The sequence below is a fragment of the Vigna unguiculata genome, chromosome 1 (assembly GCF_004118075.2).
Source record: "Vigna unguiculata cultivar IT97K-499-35 chromosome 1, ASM411807v1, whole genome shotgun sequence".
In the NCBI taxonomy this organism is placed as follows: domain Eukaryota; kingdom Viridiplantae; phylum Streptophyta; class Magnoliopsida; order Fabales; family Fabaceae; genus Vigna; species Vigna unguiculata.
Genome location: NC_040279.1, coordinates 40,201,524 through 40,219,590, shown reverse-complemented (window position 1 = coordinate 40,219,590; position 18,067 = coordinate 40,201,524). Strand labels below are relative to the sequence as shown.

Genomic DNA, 18,067 nt, shown 5'->3' with positions numbered 1-18,067 from the left:
TTAATATATTTTATTTTATTTAATATTTAGTATTTTTATTTTATTATAATAGAAAATACAGTTATAATTATATTAAAAAATAATTACTTATATAAAAAATAAATGATTTCATTTTTTATTGTAATTTACAACAATATTCTATTATATTTATATATAACTTTGAAACTTTCTCTCTCTTTGTTCTCATTTTTAAATAAAAAGGTAAAAATGCATATTATTTTTCCATTTCAATATTTATTGTTCTTATTTTTTCTTCTTGATTCTTTATTATTAGTAGTTCATAGTGGAATTCCAAACAGTAGAAACAAAGCGACCGAAATTTCTTTGATTTGTGATGGACGGTGACAGCCATCTGCATAATCTACGTATAATGGCAATAGCTAATTACTTTGAAATAGTGCTTAGAGGCTATTCCCATTATTATGCTTAGGATTTACATCAAAATTTTGATGTATAATAATGAAGTTGCTTTAACTGTATAAATTTTGACTTATTGACTTGGTCTTAAGATGATCGCACCAAATCATCTTTAAACTGTTTTGGGGTTTGGCCAATGCAATTTCAAAATGTCCATCACTCGTGACTGTCTTTATGTATATCACGACTTTTGAGTCTGTACCTGCTAAAAAACACTTATAACAAATACATGCCAGAAATGCACATTAATAATTTACCCAAACTCAAATTCTGAATCATTTAAGCAAGGGACATAAATTAGTTGTACTTACATCAATGTTGATGATGTAAAGCATCGTACAAAATGACATGTTATAATATTTTAATCGTTGTACATAATTTACCCAAATAAAGCATTGGATTTGTGGACCGTAAGGTATGCGAGAGAAAGAAGATAGTGAAATCCTGAGAGCCAGTCCGAGAAGGAAGAAGAGGATAGAGGTATATATAATCGGCACATGCAACAACTTGATGAACGGTTAAGAAAACATTTAATTTCCCTCCTTATTATTATGCTCTTTCTATTCTGGTATATGCTTCTAGCATCTTCCCTTTATCCTACACAACTTCAAATTCATCCTTATTCACTTTATCAATAATCAATTGCATATTCCAACTCAACACAGCCTTCAACAATGCTTCACTCCACTTCTCTTCTTCCCCATAATAAGCGTTTCGTTTTCTCCGTTCGCTCCAAACCTTTTCATTCTCATTCTTATTCCCACTCTCTCTCTTTCTCCAAATTTCTCTCTCTCCCCTCTTCTCTATCTACATGTTGTCGAGTCGCGCGAATTTCCACCGAGACCTTGGAGGTCTCGCCGCCACCGCCGGACGACTTCAACTTCCACCGCGAAATCGCACGCCTCGCCGCGCTCCGCGACAGGCTTGCGGCGTGCGCTACTCTCGTCGAGAAGCTCCGAGTGCTCAACGCTGATTCCAGAGTGAAGCGCTTCTTCAGCTCAGGTCGCGGCCTTGCTAGGGTTTTGGCCTCGCTCCGGTTGAGCTCCGACCAACTGTTCCTGCTCAAGTGCGTCGTTGCTGCCGGCCAGGAGCATGTGCTGTGTTTGGACGGAACCGAATCGCTAGAATCCGCCGCTGCCGCAGCGGCTACTGTGAGCGCCGTGAAGAGCGCGCTCTACGCTATAGCGGAGATGATTGAGAATTTGAATTCCTTTGATGGCAATGGTGGTGTGGGTTCGGGGATGGCGTTGGGGGATTACGAGATTATTGAATTGAACAAGTTGTTACAAACTTTGGAGGAAATTGAGCGATTCTATGACTGCATTGGAGGAATAATTGGGTTAGTTCTTCGTTTTCCTACTTTTACCATTCGCTTAGCATGGAACAAATGGGGAATAGATGGACTAAAATTAACCCACCTTTCTTTTTGTTTTTTTTTTAATATATTAACAATCGAACAGAAAGCAGTTATACTAAGATTGACTTTGGTGACTTACGTAGTAGTAAAATTATGAAACGGGACTATTCTGCTTCTTAGTTGGTTTAACAGTTTTAGTTCTCCCATTTTGTTGGAACATACATTGGGTTTATGAGATGGGCAGAAAGGGAATAAATCTTCTGTACTTTTTTCTCTCTTTATGTTTTTATAAACTCTTATGCATAAGGAACTTGTTCACTTTTTTCCATCATTACTTGTCGTCCCAACCAACGTAATGCAGTTCCTGTTCCTTGATAGATTGAGAAATTGTAGAATGCGGCTTATACAGCCATAATTGTAGTCGCAGTCTCATAGGAACTTCGGTATTATGGGGGTGTCTATGTTCAATAGTATTATGGGATGTTTGGTGGAATATTTAAATATTTAGTTCCCCCCCATATAGGTATCTTGAGGGTGGGTTCACAAATGTTTGGGTGCTTTTCAGTCACCCCATAAAACTTGACGCTGCAGCTGAAATTGCAGTTGCAGACCCTCTTTTAAAACCTTCATCCCAACACCATCAAGTTTTTTTTTGGTTTTGCTTGGTATGAATTTTGTTTAATAGGAGTGTATGCTGTTTAGGAATAATTCAATTTGCATCTACTTGTTTGTTTGCTAACATTGATACTCTGCAGATATCAGATAACAGTTCTGGAACTTATTGTCCAAAAGTCATTTGAGAGGCAGAATATAAAGTGGTCGCACCAGATACATGAAGTGAAAGAATGCCAAATTTTTGGAATTAATGCACCTAATGGGCATAACCTTTCTGAAGACACAGAGTATGCTTCTCAAGCAGCTCTATGGGGTATAGAGGTTAGTCTAATTACATTACTTGGTTTGTAAATCGTAACTTGCATTTAGATTAGATGCTTCGTAGCAACATCGAATAATAAGATCTTGTCGTTCTAGGGTTTGCCAGACCTAGGTGAAATTTATCCTTTGGGAGGTTCTGCCGACAGGCTTGATTTGGTTGATCCTAACTCAGGTGAATGCCTGCCTGCTGCAATGCTACCATATTGTGGAAGGACTTTGTTGGAAGGCCTTATAAGAGATCTTCAGGTATTAGATTCCAACTATCAAACAAAGTCATACTTGCTATGCCCATTTTCATTTTATGATAAAACCAAGATTAAGTTTTTATGCTGGGCGCTGAAATATATAATTCTTCAATTTCACGTTTGAAGGCTAGAGAATTCTTGTACTTCAAGTTATACAATAAACAATGTATCACACCCGTTGCAATAATGACAAGTGCCGCAAAGAACAACCACAGCCACGTCACTTCTCTTTGTGAAAGACTTTCATGGTTTGGGAGAGGTCGATCAACTTTCAAACTTTTTGAGCAGGTTTTATATAAATCTATACTATGGCTTCTCGGAAGAGGTAATCTTATTTTAACAATCTCTAAATATATAATTTGTAAATTGGCAGCCTCTTGTTCCAGTTGTTGGTGCAGAAGAAGGTCAATGGCTGGTCACCAAACCATTGAATCCCTTGAGCAAGCCTGGTGGTCATGGTGTCATATGGAAACTTGCGCATGACAAAGGCATCTTCAAATGGTTTTATTCTCAAGGAAGAAAAGGTGCAACTCTGCGCCAAGTCAGGTCTGTTGTTATGATTGATATTTCTTGGGTTTGCTTTCCTTAGTACGAGAAACTTGCATTTACAATACAGGTGACCTTGCAGTAACGTTGTGGCGGCTACAGATTTAACCCTCCTAGCCTTAGCAGGGATTGGTTTACGTCATGGAAAGGTAGGTAGCGGTTCTTTTAACTGTTAATCTCAGCCTTTTCTGGCACTATTTGTACATGGACAAAGGCTAAAACATGTTATGATAAAAGTGTAAATAATATCTTATCGTGTATAGTTCCTTACCGAGTCTAAAGTTTCTGATGTATAAGATTTTGGTAAATCAACTATGACAGATATTTGTGTATAATATACACTGGAAAAAAGAAAATGAGATACCGCAGTCCAACTGTTTATCCTATAAACGCACTGTTTGCTTGCAGCATTATCCCTATTTAATATTTATCTTGCCTGAAGATCTTTAAGAAAAAAAGAAAGGCGCTGTTCTCAGTAATATTTATTAAGCTAAACCATTCTCAAATCTCAAGTAGAATACTGTTTGCAATTTCTGAACTGTGTTCTTTAACAGAAACTGGGATTTGCATCTTGTGAGCGGATATCAGGCGCTACAGAAGGAATTAATGTTCTGATGGAGAAGAAAAGTCTTGATGGTAAATGGGAATATGGCGTTTCTTGTATTGAGTACACTGAGTTTGACAAGTTTGGAATCACTACCGGACCTCTTGCTCCAAAAAGGTATGTGATTTTCCTGGACTGGATTTATTTCAGTGTTTCACCTGTCTCAAAAAGTGATTTGGGCTTTCATACTCTAAACTGACTTAGTATGTTCAAATTTGGTTTCCAGATTCTGTGATAAATTATCAATTGATTCTGTGATAATCAATTGGATTTAGAAAAATTAATCCTACCTAGAAACATGAATGCATAGTTGGAGCCTTATTTCTTGTTCTTCTAATCTTATTTGTTGAAAACAAAGGCTAAATTTTGTTGCTCAAAATTCTGTCTCAGTTGATTAGACAGTGTTGTCTTCAATTTATTCTTTTAGGAATCTTTACTCTTTTTGTCTTTTAGGCCTTCTAATTTGAAATGCATAACCCAAATCTCAACTTCATTCTGTATAATCAAGTTTGCAGGCAGAGTTCCCAGCCAATACGAACATCTTATATGTTGATTTACCTTCTGCGGAGTTAATTGGATCAAGTAAGAATGGAAATAGTTTACCTGGAATGGTGCTAAATACAAGAAAGCCAATAGTTTACACAGATCAGTTTGGCAAATGTCATAGGTATGTCTTCTCCTTGTGAATTTATCAATGCAGTTTTATTACTTTGTTTTATACATTAAATTGAAAATGAAGGTTAGCACAACTGTAAGGTTGCTGCCTTGCGACCTACAGAAAGGTCACAGGTTCAAATCTTTGAAAACGTTTCTGTTTGTGTGGGGTAAGGCTGTGTATATCTACTTTATCCAAACCCTAGTTAGTGGTAGCCTCGTACATTAAGCTGCCATTTTTCTTATTGATTAAATATTCAAAATGGAGACATGTGTTAACAGTAGTAAGTAGCTAGTGAAACATTTATAATATATATTCTTTATCTGACACTAGTTTATATCCATGTATTGTTTAGAAACTGAAAATTTGAATTTGAATGCATGACACGACCACAAGCTGAAATTGATGGATTTCCTTTCCTTTAAAATAATTTCATCTTTTCTACAGTGATTATTTGTTTCTTATTATTACTTCTCTTATTATTTTTTATTAAATTACTCAGTTGGTGGCTAAACTATTTGTGAATTTTGAAAGTATGTCCTTAAAGTAAAAAAAATGTAATAGGTTCCTAAACTAAAAAGGTAGGTCCTTGGGGTTAGTTTATGGCATCTTGAAATTAGTCTATGACTGTTTTTAAAACCCTAAGAACTCAATTTAAAAACTACTAAACTTAGGACCCCATTTAGTTTTTTTTTTTTTTAAGTTTTACCTGCTTGAAAATTTCCAGATAGTTCAGAGACCAAATAAGTAATTTGACCTTAATTTTCCTTGTGATTAAATATTTTCACGCTGTGCATATTGCGGATTCTTTTGTTCCATTTACTACTTACTCTTCCCCCTTTCCATTCACTAGCGTCTCTGGTGGTAGACTTGAGTGCACAATGCAAAATATTGCTGACAATTATTTCAGTTCGTACTCATCTAGATGTTATAATGATGTGGAAGGTACGTCTTGCGCGTGCTTGTCTGATCTGACAAACCATATACTTCAATTCCCATTTAGTTGAGCTTAACAAAACTCTTACTTGTGAGCAGATGAGCTAGATACTTTTATTGTATATAATAAAAGAAGGAGAGTTACCTCCTCCGCCAAGAAAAAAAGAAGGCATGGAGACAAGTCTTTACACCAGGTTCGATTTACTGCATTGGTGAAATATCATTTTTTTGTCTAGATTGTGTTGAGTAAACAAATTTCATGTGATATTCCATTATGTTGATTCCATTTAAAGTTTTTGACAGTCCTTGCATTCTTGTAATCTCTTCCTTATGAGGTCTGTTCGTAATATTTCTTTATATACTTGGATAGTGCTTGGCTTCACTTAGCAGTTGGTATTACCTGAATATCTTACGTGTTTTGAACAATAGTGAAAGCTTATGAACTAAATTACAGGTTATTTGAGTGGATAGGATTATCTTTATGTTCCTCGTATATTTTTACCTGGACAAACCTACAGTTTATGTGTTGGAGTTGTAATGATGGTTGCTCTTAAATATCTATAATATGTTTTGCATTTTTATGCAGACACCTGATGGGGCTCTTCTGGATATCTTACGAAATGCTCACGATCTTCTTTCACAGTGTGATATAAGACTTCCTGAGGTATATATATGCATACTAGCGTGTTTTATGATTTTTGATTCATTTTCATTTAGTTTGGTCAAGTACAATTTCATATTATACTAGTATGCTACTGCAAAACCTTTTTATTTTGTCATTTGGTAATACATGTAAGCTTGTAAAGGGAGGATGACTGTCTTTTCTAGGTACGTACAATTATATTGTTATGTTTGTTCTCTCATGCAGATTGAAGCTAATGAGAACTATGTGGATTCAGGACCACCATTTCTCATCCTTCTGCATCCTGCTCTTGGTCCTCTTTGGGAAGTCACTAAGCAAAAGGTAACCCTGTATTATTATGTTATTTTCAGCATTCGTTCATCAATAATTGTCAATTTTATGTTATATTGTTTGTATAAATTTTAAAGTATGAAGTTTAATTGAATTCTATCAGTAAATGGCTGTGTTCTAAACATATTGGTCTCAAGTTTTCCCTTAAATAGGTCATTTTTTCAGTCTCCTCTCCACCATAGTGTTCTTAACACATGACAAGACCTGATCATAACCTTTTTACACAATTTTTTCTTCGTATTGTTTAGCTGTAACCCTTTCTTCAATCCAATTTGCTTGAAACATGACAGTTCTACGGCTTTACAACGGTGAATTGTGTTGATCATCATTTACATATGAAGGTTTCGATTATTTTGTTATTCTTTTTTGTGATCAGTTTTATGGTGGTTCCATATCGGAGGGCTCTGAGTTACAAATAGAGGTTGCAGAGTTTTTTTGGAGGAATGTACAGGTATTAAGCAAATAGATTTGGTTGACTTATGTGGCGTGAAGTTCTAAGATATTGGGCTGATATTTGTGATTTGTCTCTTTACTCCAGCTCAACGGAAGCCTGATCATAATAGCTGAGAATGTTATGGGCTCAATGAAGAATAATGAGAGCGGTGAATCCATACTACATTATGGCCAAAGGTATTGTTCTTTCTGTATTAGTAAGAACTATTGTGATTCTTTATCGACCTCATCGTACCTGAAGATCCCAAGATCTAAGGCATAACATTACTTTAGATCGCAAGCATTTAGCATTATTATACACATTTGTCTTATTATCATGCCAGGTGTGGAAAATGTAAGTTGCAAAATGTCAAGGTGTTTAACAAGGGAATTGATTGGAACTGTGGTCGAAACATATACTGGAAACATGATGTGCAGCGATCTGAGGGGCTGCAAATCATACTTCATGGAAATGCTGAATTTGAGGCTACTGATGTTGTCTTACAGGTTAACGTTTAAATGTGGATTTTATTCTCTCTAAAAACTTTGTTGCAAAAAGTCTCGCTTACAATAGAGCTTACTCCTTGGATTTGAGCCCATGATTTCTCATACTCTGTAAGTTAGAGCTTTCATCGAATCCAAACCAATTTGCCTTGGTGTGAATGTGGATGTGCATGGTAGGATAGGATACCCATAACGGCCTTCGAATTGCTTGACAAAACAGGATTTATTCCCTTCATGGATACCCAACCCACATTGTTCCTAACAATATTAGCTTGGGACACTTTTTCTAATCACCGGCATAAAGGATTCATTTCAAATTTAGAATTTATTGAGTCACTGCTTCTTAACTATTAAGCTGACCCTGTAGTCATTTGTATTTGAATGTCTAAAAGAACCAGAGCCTCATAAAAAAGCCTTCAATTACTGTTGTCATATAGCCTAAAAATTAGTAAAATAAAATTACTCTTTCGTTAATTCTGGTGGATATTTGATACCTATAAACTAATACCTTATTCTTCTGTTATTTAACTGATATAGGGAAATCACGTGTTCGAAGTTCCAGATGGCCACATACTGAAAATCAAGCCGGGAAACCCAGGTCTATTCAACTTCAGAAATTTATTTTGCTTGGTTCCTTTCCTTATTGCTTTGGTTGCCTGAAGTAATATATGCTGTTATCATGATTATTTTGAGAATATTACTGTTGTTATCCTTAGTCAAATTATCTGTTCTGTCCTAGTCATACAATGTTTTACCGATTTACGTTCATAATTGCATTTCAGGTTTAGCAATCCAGTTAGATCCAATTGATCAAGATATGATGGAGAGTGGAAGCTGGCACTGGAATTACAGGGAAGAAGGTTCTCGCATTCAGCTAGATTTAGTAGAATCATAAACCATTTACCACTTTAGATGTCTGCTGCGTGAATCATGGTTCACAGCTGACATTTGAGTTCATAATAATTTAGATTACCAAGTGACAGGGTTGAACAGAAGTTAAGCCTTCGTCATTTTTGGTTACTTTAGATATTGTTGTAATATGTTGATAGGTTTGTATAATCCGTGTACTTCCCTCATTTTTCTTCTATTTTCCCATTCATCTCCCCCTTTATTCATTGGGATGACGTCAATGTAATCAATATTATCAAACTAAGATGAATTCAAACAATGTATATTGGTCTATTTCAGTAATTGCAGACCTCGTTTATATTGTAAACCTACGCTTTCCCTTCGAGATTTTGACGTGTTCAGGCCACACCCAATCTCTTTCTCTGCTTTCTGCTTTCTGCTTTCTGCGGAGAGTCCATTTTGCAAAATTCCAAGTTATTGGGCTTTTGAATATCATTATTGTGGAAATGACTTCCTGCACCATCTCATTTTTCTTACTGCACCCTAACACTGTAGTTGTTTTGATGCGGTGAATAAAGAAAATTGTATGGGTGTAGGAAGCAACACCCCATTATTGTAATTGTGATCATCCACTTTGCAATCGTATTAAACGGGCGATGTTCATTTTTCTGTTCCTCAATGTACCTGCAATGAACAGTATGTGTTTGTAGAGAGTATAGCTTATCAGGCTAATAAATTTGAAAGTAATAACTTTTTATTTGTCACCTTTGAAGGATTCCTTTGATTTTATCCGGTAGATTTCATTATTTATTTTATTTTTTAGATTCCAGCACGATTCTTTCACTTTTTGGTGCGCTAAATGGTATGTAATCTGATCTAATTAAATTGCCCATTGACAAGTCATTTGATTCATGAGCAAATTCACCTAATTTTAAGGAATAAAAACTGCAAGAAAATGTAATTACAAAAATCCAGCAATATACTAGTTTATTACGGTAACAAATTCAAAAACAATAAATTAAAATACAATATCAAGCAAATTTATAACACCAAGGGATACAAATTTCAGTAAATAGAAAATATGGACAAGAGGTTATCCTGCACCATGCCAATTTGCGAACTAGTATTGTGTAATTAATTTCTACTTATTTCAGTTTTCTATTTTTTTATTTCTATTTTCTATTCATTTTTATTTTAGTCTATGTAAAATAAAAAACATAAAATGCTATGTAAAAGATAAACTAATCTTATCTAAAAATAAAAGATAAATCACATATCTAATCTAAACTCCTGCTCTCCATTATCTATTATAGGAGGTAGCCAAGTCATTATTAAAGTTCTTCAAAAACTCTTATTCAATGATAATTTGTGTTTAACCACCCAACTATAAAATACTCCAATTTCACTACTTTTAAACAGAAACTTGGATCTTTTACAAGCGACATGGATGATAGTAAAAACGGTGACATTAAATCTACTCAACCCATTGGTTTATTTGGTTTGTGATTAAGCAGTTGATGGATTTCAGATGAAGACAATGCGAGAAGAAAAGCATCATTTGATTGATCATCCTGCTGCTACACCTACAACTAGAGTCCAAGCAGGTCACTTCTAAGTTCTAACGAAACCCTTTTCTCATTTTTCAATTGGAGGAACAATTATTTTGTCCCATTTTGGAAATACACCAAAATCCCACAAAATCTTGAGCAGGGAACAAGGTACATGATAGTAAAATGCATGGTCCTCCAGGCCCAGCACACAAAGATTCATCTGGGACTCAATATCCCTTTAAATTTGTAAAAAAAATAATAATGTTGAGACAAAGCCTTGTTCCATTTGAATATATAGCAGCAGAAGCAACAAAGTGCTTCACATTAATATTGCACTACCAACAACAAGGTCTTTCATTGTACTGTGAATTCTGTCATAAGAGACAAATCACCATCCACTACATTTCATAGTACGCACCATTCCATTACCTTTCTTTCATTTCAATACACACTACCCATCTACCAATTGCACCCTTGTCTTTTTCACTTCCCTAGATACCATATATCAGCTTCTTGTACCACCACTGTAGACTTAAGTTTGGACTACAACCAGGCTTCATGGAAACTCCAAAAATTTGATAAAAACAGTAATACTTGTTTAATGACTATTAGATAATAACATTATATAAAAAAATTTACCCTTTTCCAAACAAGAATTTAATCCAAATCTCATTCTAATATAAGAATATAAGAAAATTTTAAATTTAAAATCCTTTCAAATCAATTATATAAACACTCGTTTCTTTAATTATTCTAAATGATACAAGACTTTTTAAGATATATTATTTTCGTTGATATTTATTTTTGTTGTGGATTGTACAATTGTCCTGTGACGGAGGTTAGATGAGCAAGTCACAATCTAAGAATGAGATTCCTAGTAAGATAATGGCTAAGGGGAAGATTGTTGCAGGTAGCATTAATTGTCTTATAACAAAAGCTAAATGGACCGGGTCACAATCAAATCGTAGCGTTTAGATTATCATATTTTTAAGTAAGGTTAAAATACTTTTTTGGTCCCAATTTTCCTCAACCTTTTTCAAATAGGTTCCAATTTTTGCAGGGTGCCCAAATAGATCCCAATTTTTGTCAATTTAATTCAATTAGGTCCTAATTGGATAAAGTTGTTTAGATTGATAACATTAACGAAAATTAGGACAAAAAAAGTATTTTAATCTTTAAATAAAAAGTGTTGCCTCTCAGTAAAAAACATAACTTTTAATATAATGATAAACAATTTATCTTACTAGTTTCTCCTTTACATTTGTGACATCATTAATTGTGTTCCTGAATCAATACGTGTGCTTGCTTCACATGTTTGAACATATTTTGAAAAAATCATCAGCAGATTTATTTTATATGAAGTCTGATTTGTCATTTTAATCAACGTTTCCACCTACCCGTGGCGCAGTGTTCAAGCTCGAATTCCAGACTCATTTCATATAAAAATCTTCATATTAACATTTGTTTATATATGTTAGTTTACTTTGTTTAATTTTGGTTGATATTATTTTAGTCGAGGATTCCTTCCAATCTTATCTTGAAGCACCAAAGGATTATTTAGTGTAACATCAAATGGAATTGCAGAAAAGATTTGACAGAAAAAATAAATAAATAAAAGAGAAGGAAAGAATAATGATAGAAACATGTAGTGTATATTTTCCGTACCCATTTGGGCATTATATAAATGTTTGTAATAATAATGGTTGCAGTTACATAACTATAAGACATTATTACAGAGAAAGTCAAATGATTTATGTAATTTATAAAGTGAAATGAAGTGTGTCTGAACATGAATTTTGCATTAATTAATGACGCCACCAGTACTATTTGTCTGCATACCACCCTCGCATATGAATGCATCCACTTATTTTAAAAGTTTTCGAATATGCTTTTTTCCATTTTTATTTTTCAAAAAATTCTATACCATACGTCATGCATATCTTCTTCAAAACCAAACCGACATAATCCACTTTTTTATGCAAAATTTCATACACAACTTTTCATATTTATGATGTGAGTTATAAATTAAGAGACTAATTATTTCTTCTTACAGACAACATCATTGCAATGACATGTCTCTAATTACAATAAAACATTTGTAACAACATCATAATCATAATTTCATAGGAGCCACCATTTTCCTCTACTTCACACTTACTATTATAAACAACTCATTATTCCATACATACCCTCAAAACCAGCAACAACAACTAATCACACAAATCATACATGTGACTTTTTTTTCTCTTCTAATTATAAGATGTATCAATAGGAGTACATAAGTTTTAATACTTTTAGGTAAAGTTGTTTGGCCTTTTAGTTTTTTTCATTTTAATTTAATTTGAATAAACTTTTTTTAAGTATAAAAGAACTATGAGACGAAAAAATAAAATTTTAGAGGTAAAAAAGCTACTCCATTTGAAAGACTAAATTGAAAATAAAAAAAATATGGAAAACCTTTATAATAAAATAAAATTGTTTACAAAAAAATAAAACCATTGTATTATGTTCAGAAATGACAATCCATCACATTAAGCATGGATAATATGTAATTCGACTCTAGCAAAAAATTTAGAGTACTCATTTAAAAAATATTTATGAATTTTTTAAAACTTACAAGTATTCTATGATACCCATATATATTTTAAAAAATTATTTTTTAAATTTTTAAAATCAAATTAAAAAATATGACAAAAAATTAAATTAAATTAAATTTTAAATTTACTTAAATTTAACTTAATAAATATAAATTAAATTTTAATTTTAATTGTTGTAGGTAACATATATTTGTTGGTACAGAAGGTATGATGATATTCACACCTAAATCTGTTTATAAAAGAATATCAAACTATCTGCGGATAATAAATATCCGCGAGTACCAACTATCTATTATGATACTCGCAACACACTTATTTCTGTCATGCCATAATTCTATTACTTGTTTGATTAAATAATAAACCTATTAAGTTTTTTTATGTTTTAAATTGTTTACTTAAAAATAAATAAATTTAATAGTAATAAATCAGATCTTACAAAAATTAACACAAACTTAAACTATTAACTAAAAGTACTAATATCTATCTCGATTAGAAACTAATGTTTCTAAAAGAACATATTAAAAAAATGATATAATATTAAATTCCCAGAACATATAAACATTAAATCATATTGTTGCACTCTCGATGTTTTTCTTTTCACAAACATTTTGTCTTATACTTTCTATCGTGCGTCCATGAGATGATGTTAGAAAAAGTGATTTCATATATACATGCGGGTTTAATATTACTTAAACATACTCTCATAATTGCAAAAACATTATAAACAATTGCCCATACCTAGATCTACAATCATTTGATGGGGAGAAATCAATAAATATGATGTAATCTTGGTAAGAATAGAAGAGAAACAATAGTGAATCCAAGTTTTTATTAACAGAAATTAACATTTGTTAATTCTAATCCTAATCTGTCTCATAGAACATCTAATAATACAGATGTTGAAAAAAAAAACTTTTATGTCCATCTATTATAGTTCGTGTGAAATTTTGGTAATTCAACAATTCTTTAATTCTTCTTCATTTTTTATTTTCTTTCTTTCAAAGTTACCCAACCCATTAAAACCATTTTAATTCATCCTCTACTTAAAACATATTACTTAAAATACCATATTCCATTCAAACTAAAAAAAACGTATATCAAATTTCGAGATCTTAGTCTTTTAATTATTATTTTTTTTTCCAATTCCTTTCAAACTTTTTATTATTTGAGCAACAAAATAATGATATCGAAATTTTTTATTAATAAAACGTGATGATTAATTGTAGTAGTTTAAAACTAGAAAGACTAGACTTAACAAAAAGAAAGTGGTGCATTAAAATCCCAGATGACACGAGGCATGATAAAGAAAAAAGTTTAGTTGATTGAATAAGAAAAGGTTAATTAATATTATGTGGGGAAATCCCCCTTCTATTTATAGAAATATAGATAACCTTGAATCAAGTTATTAATCCTAATCCTCTGTGTTTGTCTTTTACACAGATGTCAAGCTGTGTTGAATTGATATAAAGGGTGCAAGATTTTTATGGGACTCGATCGTGAAACAGTGTAACATGATCTCAAAAGTTAAGGGATCAGTTTCAGAAAGTGGGAATGGCATCAAATAAATTTCAATTCCATAACCGTTAATAGTAATACTATGCCAATCTTTCATTCACTCCTTTGATTGATTGATTGATTAGACCAAGAAACAATCATATATGTATATATATAAATAATAATTATTCCTTAATCTCGAAGTCTTCTTCTTATATCTTATATAATAATAGTTAAATAATTAATCCATTTTAATAAAAGATTTTATTGAGAAGAGGAAAATTGAAAATTTATTTATTTATTTTTGTAAAACGGAATAATTACAGAGGTCAACGTAACATAGGAGGTTGTGGTTGGGTCATGAATTGGATTCCCGGAGGAAGCGATGGAAATTGTCAACGGCGGCGGTGGGGACGGCCACCATGACCTTCACGCTGTGGCGTTCTCCGGTCACCGGAAGAAACAAACAGTACCTATCGCAGCAAATGGGTCCCACATGCAGAGGCTTTCCCATGCCTAGTTCAACCCTCTCCAAACCCAGCCTCGACCACTGCGACAGAATCAGCACCCCCACCGAGTCAGGACTCGCCCTTGACTCGGAAACCAACTCAACAACCCTCCGCACGTGCTCGCTATCCACCCTCTCCTTCGCACGCTTCACCGCACTCACAACGTGAGCCACCCCTCTCTCCCCCAACTCCCACGCGCTGCTCTGCGCGCACCCCAACACAAACGCGTTCCCGTAGTACCCCTCCGGCAAACCCGGTTTCACGCGCTTCCGCACGTTCACGCTGAACAAAAGCTTCAGCGTCTGGTTCTTCGGAAACCCCAACGCCCGAGCCCAGCTCCTCCACACGTGCGCGGCCACCACCTCGAAGGACGTGCACGACGCTCCTCCGCACGCGCGCTTCAGCGCCTCGATGCGTCTCTCGTCCAACACAATGCAAGTAGGTTTCAGCCTGCTCGTCACACGGTTCATAAACCCGCACAAATCAGGAACTCCACAAAACTCAGCATGCATCGCTGGATTCGCCTCGCTTCGGTTATCCGGATTCATAAGATGTCTATCCCAAACCGGTTTCGGCTTCGGATCCACACCCACACCCACACCGAGACCCAGACCCTGACATTTCTCCGACGCTAAATCGGAGAAGTAATTCAGAAACTCAGCGCTGCCGATGCCGTCGCAGATGCAGTGGTTGATTCCGACGCCGACGGCGGCGGCCCCGTCGGCGAGCCACGTGAGCTGGACGACGAGAATCGGCGAGCCTTTGAGGACGTCAGTGACGTAGAGGGATAAGAGCTTTCTCCATTGGGCCACTGTTTTGGGGGCCTTTTGGAAATCATTGGCACTGTAGCGTTCGGAAGAGGCTTCGATGAAGACAGCGCCCTGGGCCCGACACACGACCTCGAGGCCCAGCCCCTGGGGCTGGGGCCGGACTCTTCCAGCAAATGGATAATAAGGAACAAGCGCTTTAGCTAATGCGGTTTTTAAACGAGCGGCGGTTGAAGCCCGGTCGAGGCCCGGGGCGGGCCTGTAAACAAGGAGATACTCGATTGTGAAGCGCAAGAAGAGTTGCGAGTCGAGTGCTGAGAGTGGGAGGACAGTGTTGGGTGTGGGTTCTGACGGTGTGACAACGTGAGCTTCTTTGACACGCACCATTTTTGGCAGTTTGAAGTTTGAAGCATAGGTTAGGTTTGTGTTCTGAGGGTGGTATTTATTTGTTGGGGGCGAGTGAGTAACTGTGAAAGATTTGTGTGAAGATTCTGGGGGCATCGCTTTATGCAAGAAAAATGAATATGAAAAACAAAAATAGTAAAACAGCTGTGCTGGCTTTGCTTTCTGTCTGTTGGGTGAAGTGATGACCAGTCATTTCCGTTTCCACCTTCTCATCCAAATTCCTTCATATATAAATCTTTTCTCTTTGTTTTTTTCTTCACCTCCCTCTCCCTTTGCTTCATTTCAGATACCTGTCTCTCCAATTCATGTCCCTATACCTACTATACTCATCACTCTTTTTTTCCATTAAATAACAAAACTTTATATGCCTTTGCCCTCCACGGATCCACATCATTCCGACCAAATTAACCAAAATCAACACTTATTTCAGATTAATCATGTGCTCAACTATTTCAAATTCTTCAAACCCACAACAGTTACATACGACTGCTACTACGACACTGTCTTTTCTTACAATTACATGTTCTTTTTGTGGACAAATAGTATCTGCGTATATCGTCAGTGTATTATCGAATAATGAACTGTTACCACCAACGGAAGCGTTTCAAATAGGAATATGCACGTTTAATCACTACTACCCTAGCTACACAACCCCTTCATATTCTACACTGTAGTCTTTATCTCACACTAACTAACGTTCTTGAATCTATGATCTATATGTTTCAACAGAAATAGAAAATGGTATGAATTTGGATAAAGGATGGCCAGAAGTTGAAATCAATGGATTTCCTTTCCTGACTTAAAAACAGAATTCATCATTACTTTCTTCACTCATTAACTCTTCTCTTATCCTATTTACTATACCATTCCTCGTCGTGCTTGTAAGATTTAGAGTTTCTTCTTTTTTTCTGCAGAGGTCATGATTCTTTAAGATAACTTTGGTTGGGAAGACTAACACTAATGCATTGTGATAATTCAATTTCATATGCTCCACGCAGTACCGTCCTTTTAGCATCTTATGATGAAGCTTTTGGTCCTAATATTTCCAAGGATGTTAGTTTGTATCGATACATTATGCTTTTACTGAGGTATATTGTAATGTGTTTTTGTTTTGTAATTGACTCGTTTTCATATGATTGGGTTGAATACATATTTTATATTGCAGTGCTGGTATAAAGCTTTTTCCTATCTGTAAGTTCATTTGGTAAAGCATGCAGATTTGTCAACGGCGGATACTACCTTTTCTACCGACTTTAAATTATTTTATTTAATGTTCTTTCGGCTGCATATCCAAGTTAATGAGAACTGCGTTGATTTGGGATTCTCATCTTTTTGCATCATCCTGTGTTCTTGGTCTTTGGAAAGTCAATAAACAAAAAGTAACATCATGTAAGGATGTATTATGTTGTTTTTCAGTAGCCGTTAATTCATTAATAACTCTTCTCACATTTTTGCATTACATTGTTTCTTAAATTGAATTTTATCAGTAAATGGGTGTAACAGAATTTCCACTCTCTCACATTTTCCTTTTAAACTTGTAAACCTACGTTGAGATGCATTGCAATGACTTTTCCTGAAACACAACTCAACTTTTTTATACTATTATTATTCTGCTCTCTAATGACAGAAAATCTAATCCAAAGGTTTCTTTTTTTCAGGTTCTTGTGTTTATTATAATCCATATTTTTGTAGTTCATACCTAATTTGAAAAAAGTAGGAGAATGTAATTATGATCGTTTTTGGATTGTTGCTTGGTAACATGATGGAGCAATTATTATTCAGGAAATATATCGGAAATGATGACAAGGAAATATATGCAAATTTATTGGAAAGTGGAAATGGTGATAAATGAATTAATATCTCATGCTCCCAATGAACCTATGACTTGGGGGTCCTACTACAACCATGAATAAAGACCAAAGTGTTGATCCACGTTAATCAAGTTAATATTTGACTCAAACAGCTTTTTGTTTGCCACATTTTTTCCAGGATTTGCTTTATTTTTTCCGTTAAATTCGGTTTTTCCTTTTCAGATTTCAGCACAAATTTTTTTCTTCTTTTTTGGCTTTTCTCTTTTTGAAGTTTTCTCGTGACACTGCGACTCTGAAACTTAGGAGCCATTTTATTTGTGTTACTAATGCAATTCTATGTGCGAATTCTCTCGAAGGTGAAAGTGGAATCCAAAGTGAAAAGGTGAAGAGTTTCGTTTTATGAAAAATAAAACATGTTGAATTCTTTTATTTAACTTAAATATGTGACTCTAAAATTGGCACACCTTTAAAAATCGATGT

General features: G+C 34.7%; 2 protein-coding genes across 5 annotated transcripts; one reads left to right on the top strand and one right to left on the bottom strand.

Moving 5' to 3' along the window:
* Positions 1–831: 831 nt before the first annotated feature.
* LOC114187304 (UTP--glucose-1-phosphate uridylyltransferase 3, chloroplastic) lies at positions 832–8,821 on the top strand. 4 transcript variants are annotated; one of them, XM_028075529.1, is made up of 17 exons: positions 837–1,756; positions 2,530–2,710; positions 2,807–2,956; positions 3,082–3,214; positions 3,342–3,501; positions 3,584–3,650; positions 4,056–4,222; positions 4,614–4,772; positions 5,614–5,705; positions 5,796–5,890; positions 6,283–6,360; positions 6,565–6,660; positions 7,046–7,120; positions 7,208–7,299; positions 7,446–7,608; positions 8,143–8,203; positions 8,388–8,821. In XM_028075529.1, the coding sequence occupies exons 1-17, from the start codon at positions 1,092–1,094 to the stop codon at positions 8,498–8,500; spliced, it is 2,547 nt and encodes an 848-aa protein (XP_027931330.1). In that variant the 5' UTR covers positions 837–1,091; the 3' UTR covers positions 8,501–8,821. The 4 variants fall into 4 exon arrangements, 3 of the variants coding, with proteins under 3 accessions (XP_027931330.1, XP_027931325.1, XP_027931340.1); XM_028075524.1 differs by having other exon boundaries at positions 838–1,756; positions 3,082–3,243; positions 3,329–3,501; XM_028075539.1 differs by having other exon boundaries at positions 1,581–1,756; positions 2,817–2,956; positions 3,082–3,243; positions 3,329–3,501.
* A 5,541-nt stretch (positions 8,822–14,362) lies between these two features.
* Positions 14,363–15,991, bottom strand: LOC114173378 (taxadien-5-alpha-ol O-acetyltransferase-like). The gene has a single exon (XM_028057732.1). It carries the CDS (start codon positions 15,870–15,872, stop codon positions 14,454–14,456), a length of 1,419 nt encoding a protein of 472 aa, XP_027913533.1. The 5' UTR covers positions 15,873–15,991; the 3' UTR covers positions 14,363–14,453.
* Positions 15,992–18,067: the final 2,076 nt, after the last annotated feature.

Bases quoted from the DNA above. Each gene is read 5' to 3' on its own strand.
- LOC114173378 (XM_028057732.1), bottom strand. From the start codon at position 15,872: ATGCCCCCAGAATCTTCACACAAATCTTTCACAGTTACTCACTCGCCC.
- LOC114187304 (XM_028075524.1), top strand. From the start codon at position 1,092: ATGCTTCACTCCACTTCTCTTCTTCCCCATAATAAGCGTTTCGTTTTC. The intron at 3,244-3,328 runs GTTTTATATAAA...GTAAATTGGCAG, and splicing joins CTTTCAAACTTTTTGAGCAG to CCTCTTGTTCCAGTTGTTGG. The intron at 7,609-8,142 runs GTTAACGTTTAA...TAACTGATATAG, and splicing joins CTACTGATGTTGTCTTACAG to GGAAATCACGTGTTCGAAGT.